This window comes from Phalangium opilio, unplaced genomic scaffold (genome assembly GCF_054372755.1).
Source record: "Phalangium opilio isolate 3A_F unplaced genomic scaffold, DU_Popi_V2 ptg000013l_1, whole genome shotgun sequence".
NCBI lineage: Eukaryota > Metazoa > Arthropoda > Arachnida > Opiliones > Phalangiidae > Phalangium > Phalangium opilio.
Window position 1 is genome coordinate 2,905,104 of NW_028324148.1, and position 4,854 is coordinate 2,909,957.

The 4,854-nt window shown below is 43.0% G+C and overlaps 1 protein-coding gene across 1 annotated transcript; it reads right to left on the minus strand.

The window, feature by feature from the left end:
- Positions 1–907: 907 nt before the first annotated feature.
- Positions 908–2,842, minus strand: LOC149707787 (uncharacterized). The gene is made up of 3 exons (XM_089863795.1): positions 2,398–2,842; positions 1,880–2,254; positions 908–945 (listed from the first exon to the last, which is right to left on the minus strand). Exons 1-3 carry the CDS (start codon positions 2,840–2,842, stop codon positions 908–910), a joined length of 858 nt encoding a protein of 285 aa, XP_089719921.1.
- Between the last annotated feature and the right edge of the window lie 2,012 nt (positions 2,843–4,854).

The following is a 4,854-nucleotide window of genomic DNA, read 5'->3' on the forward strand; positions in this document are numbered from 1 at the left end:
TTCTCTAATCTCAATTCATAGTATTTTCTCTAATCTCAATTCATAGTATTTTCTCTAATCTCAATTCATAGTATTTTCTCTAATCTCAATTCATAGTATTTTCTCTAATCTCAATTCATAGTATTTTCTCTAATCTCAATTCATAGTATTTTCTCTAATCTCAATTCATAGTATTTTCTCTAATCTCAATTCATAGTATTTTCTCTAATCTCAATTCATAGTATTTTCTCTAATCTCAATTCATAGTATTTTCTCTAATCTCAATTCATAGTATTTTCTCTAATCTCAATTCATAGTATTTTCTCTAATCTCAATTCATAGTATTTTCTCTAATCTCAATTCAGAGTATTTTCTCTAATCTCAATATGTTTGAGTATACAAAATAAGTAAATAACTGATTTAGTTTAATTATAAAATGTAAGACAAAAAATCTTAAAATACATCACAAAACATGCTCAGCACATTGTGTGTAGTAGTACATTAATTAAAATTGCTGAAAGTCGGATACTTTAAGCGTTTTCTAATAGAAAAACAGCGATATCCGTTGTGGCGTATACTTGACATAATTTTGATTCAAACTCATAATATAGGTCGGATGTGCGTTTTAATCACTTTGAATTTTCAGGACATTATACTACTTCGAATGAGGAAATTTTCTTGAAGATTTTCGTCGAACTAAATTGGAACAGCCGAAATGCATGGGACCATTTCAAAGTTTTCTATCGAAGGATTACAGCGAGCTTACTATTGCCAACATCTACTTCCCGATGATTATGTGGACGGTTGGCCTGATCTTTAGCTGCTTCGTTTGCACCGTGGAAATTTATGGCTTCACTCAGAAAAGAAAGCGCTTTACTCGGCGAAGAAAACTCAATCTGCCGATTTTTCCGTTATATTAAAAAATGCACTATTCCGCTTTAGTTTTCCGATGTCGGTCTTTGGTGCCTAATGAAAAATAAAAACATTCGTCTTGTTGGATTTCCCTCTACAGCCAAGGCCAAATTCAGTATAAGCGCATGCGCCGCCGCATCATACGACGTAGCAGAAAACTCTTTCTTCAAAAGCCCAAAGATAAATAAGTTGTCCATCCTGCCAGGAAGCTACATTTCTTGGCCTTGCGCAGGATCTAAATTCATTAGAAGGGAAATTAATTGAAGCATCTATGCGGAGCCTCCGAAATGATCTAGGCCCGTGCGTGTCGATTTTTATGAGGAGATATATCCAGTTTATTAGAGGAAATATTTATACCCTATATGTGTACTAGATGACGCTTTTATTACCGTTGCGACCGTGGTCTTCCATAAATTATCGTTGATATTTTAGGGGTCAATCATAAAATTTTATGGAAGAGAAAGGTTTCACCCTTAAATTACCGTAATTGCTTTAGGGGCTATTTACTTTTTATTGGATCTATTGGTTAGATTGTATGGACAACAAAATTAATTATGAGATTTTAACACTGTTGTTTTTTTAGTGAAACAAAACTTCTTGAAGCTGCTAATACACAATTTTATTATTTATTTATTTGAGAGAGACATGAGGTAAACGGTCGTGAAGCTCCATGGGCTTATGTACAGCCTACCTCGTCAATAAAGTGTGAAGGATTACAACAAGGAAAACAAATTAAATATGAAAACTACAAATATGAAATTATATACAGAAGAAAAATATTGTTAACACAGCAGAGCAAATTCTGTAGAGCCTGAATTAGAGTCAAATAGCGCCGTTACGGCAGAGCGAAATGAGTTTCGCCCCGGAAGGGCAAGGGTAGCCATAGGAAGCGCATTCCAATCATTCAATACCCTCTAGGTAAAGTGTTGAAAAGAGTACCGGGTACGCGCACGTGGCTTTCGAAGTTTTTGGCCATGGTCGCGAGTACGTGTTTTAGGATTAGGCTCGAAGAAATCGGTGACCGGAATGTCGATGGCGCCTTTGAGAAGGACATAAAGGTACAGAAGATCGTTAACGCGGTGACGCAGCAAGGGCGAGATGACGTGAAGTAGAGCGTCTCGTTGAATCGGTGGCAAGTGACCGCATCCTTGGGTTAACTTTGTAAACCGGTTATGGGCTTTCACGACCACATTTTTATGGCCCATCTGGGGAGGACTCCAAATAAAGTAATGATGGCGGAGATTCCTTATACCAAAGTGTAATACTTCACATTTCCCAGTGTTGAATTTCAGGCCATAAGCCGTAGCCCAAGAGACGACCTTGTTCAAGTCCTCCTGCAACTCAAGGCTGTCTTGTAGATTAACTATACAATGGAATAGTAGGGAATCGTCAGCAAATAAGAGAGGTGTGAAGTGCGAACGGCATCAGGCAGGGAGTTAATGAAAATTTCAAACAGTAGTGGGCCCAGATTTGAGCCTTGGGGAACTCCACTGGAAAGAGTCAAACATGAATAGCGGTGGCCTCGCAGAACTACTCTTTGTTGGCGATCCGTGATGAACGACGAAGACCAGTTTAGGGCTAAATCGGTGTTTCCAGCGGTAGCAAGACCGTCAATGATTCCTTGCGTCGGGATGGTGTCAAACGCCTTTGATAGGTCAAGGTAAATTATATCCACTGATCCCCTGTCATCTAGCCAGCGAACCCATGAATGGAATGATTCAAGGAGGTTTGATGTGCAAGAACGTTGAGCACGGAACCCGTGTTGTGAAGGGTCGAGAAAGGCAATGGTGGCTAAATGGGTGTCAATTAAGCTTTTGACTATATGCTCGCAAACTTTACAAGCCACACTCATTAGACTAATAGGACGAAAGGTACTGGCACTAGATCGGCCACCTTTCTCATAGGTTGGTGTAACATTGGAGACCTTCCAGCCCAGCGGTACAGTGCCCATGGTGAAACTAAGATTGTAGATGATGGCAAGCGGGCCGCAGATAGTAGAAGCAATGGCTCGAAAAAATGAGGGTGTAGACCATCTGGACCAGCTGATTTAGAGGCTCGTCACTTAGTAAGCTGGCGAAATACATCAAAGGCCGCACAGGCACACACATCAAGGGTTTCCCAAGCTCGGATACTAGGTGGACGTGAGGGGTTGGTAAATAGAGTATTTGAAGCAACACGGGTAAAGTGAGTGTTGAAAATAGCCGCCATTTCGTCAGGGTCATCAGTGAGACCACCGTCAGAGCGTAGTAGCTCCGGAATTGTGAACTTGATTTTTCGTTTGCTATTAACATACGCAAAAAAGCTCTGGGATTGGAAGAGATTTGAGATTCCAGGTAACGTTTCGTTTTTTTCTTGGCTTTACGCATGGCTTTGGATGTGGCAAATCGCGATGGGCCTTGCGGATCATAGCATCACTCGCTTGGCGACGTTTCAGGCGGAGATACCGTTTGTACGTTGCCACCTTGAGGTCGAAGGACCTACGGGAGCGCACTCGGTAGGGCAACGTCTTTGGTTGAGCTCGCTTGAAAGGGACGAAAATGCCAACACCATGTTGGATGAGAGTGACGAAATCGTTCCAACAATCGTCGACATAGGAAGTCCCGAGAAACTTAATCCAATCGATGTTGGCAAGGTAATTATTGAAACCCTCGTAGTCAACCATATATAAATTTCGTAGAAGACGGGCTGTCTTCATGGTCTGCGATGGTGGAAATGCAACCTTGAACAGGAGTTTGTCATGGTCGGTTGTACCCAATGAGGCTAGATGGGAAACATCAAACGCCAAGTCGGGATCGGAAGATATAACTAGATCCAAGACACTATCACGGAATCTGGACTGGATTGCCTAGTGGGCAGCGTTACGACTTGCATAAGGTGAAAGTCCCGCAGGTGATTGAAGAACATCCGTGTCTGAGGTGTACCACCGGTCTCAGTTGCGGGCAAACCCCAATTTATTTTAGGGTAGTTAAAGTCACCCAATATTAGGGAGTTGCAGTTCAAAGTGATTATTGAAAGACGGAGAGCGGTAGACCACGGAAACCAGTAAGGTTGCCTCGGAGTTACAGCATAAAACCGTGACTGTTTCCAAACCAAGCGTTGATGACCATCGTAAAACCTCCGTGGCGTTATAGATTTCTTAGGAGGTGAACACTGTAGAATCGTATAGGGGACTCCAGCCCCCCCCCCTCTCTTCGGCGGGTGCCGATCACGACGATAGAGATTTCACGACGCCATAAATAGTTCACAGTCTAAAGTGTCCGGTGAAAGCCACGTCTCAGTCAGAGCAACAAGGTTGGCTTCTTCATCTCTTATCAAAACTGATGGTTCGTCTAGGCGGTATCGACTGTTTAGGCTACGGACGTTAGCCGATAGACCTTGCAATATGGAAGTAAACATTTCGGACGGCTGGTTAGACGAAAAGGTGTTGCAAGGGGATTGAGTAATGATGAACTTGCAGGTGAAATGTGACAAGGAGACGAGTTAGATGTTCCAGTGAGATGAGCGATGGCGTCAGCCAAAACGGTGGCGTGCCGTATGGAGAGATTGGATGTCAAAATTGTGGTGGTAAAGAAGACGTGGTGCGGACAGGAGCGATTGCAATCCTCTCACCTGTTAAGGCCGGGATTGCGCTGGCATGGTATAGACAGGTGGTCTATAAATTCCATTCCTAATGAGCGGAACACCTTGGCTAAGTGGGTAAGACGGAGGCCGGTAAGCGAAGGCCGAAGCTGGGGTGGGCGGTGGTATTCTTTGCGATTGTGGTACCGTTCGAACAGAGTTCCCGGTCGAGAAAGAGACCACAACACTGTTCCGAATAGCTAAGTTAGTTTCACCATTTTGAAGGCGTGCGATTAGTTCCCGAGAAATGCGGCAATGCGCCTCTATTTGCTGTGGTGTTTAGTCGATACGCGCCGCAAGGGGAAACGAAGGGTCAGAGGCACGGCGACGTTTTATCAATTCCAA

Excerpts from the sequence above, each read along its gene's own strand:
- LOC149707787 (XM_089863795.1), bottom strand. The coding sequence starts at position 2,842 with ATGGGCACTGTACCGCTGGGCTGGAAGGTCTCCAATGTTACACCAACC. Across the intron at positions 2,255-2,397 it reads GCGAGGCCACCGCTATTCAT|TTAATCTACAAGACAGCCTT; the intron begins GTTTGACTCTTT and ends TCCATTGTATAG. Across the intron at positions 946-1,879 it reads CGAGCCTAATCCTAAAACAC|GCACCAAAGACCGACATCGG; the intron begins GTACTCGCGACC and ends ATTTTTCATTAG.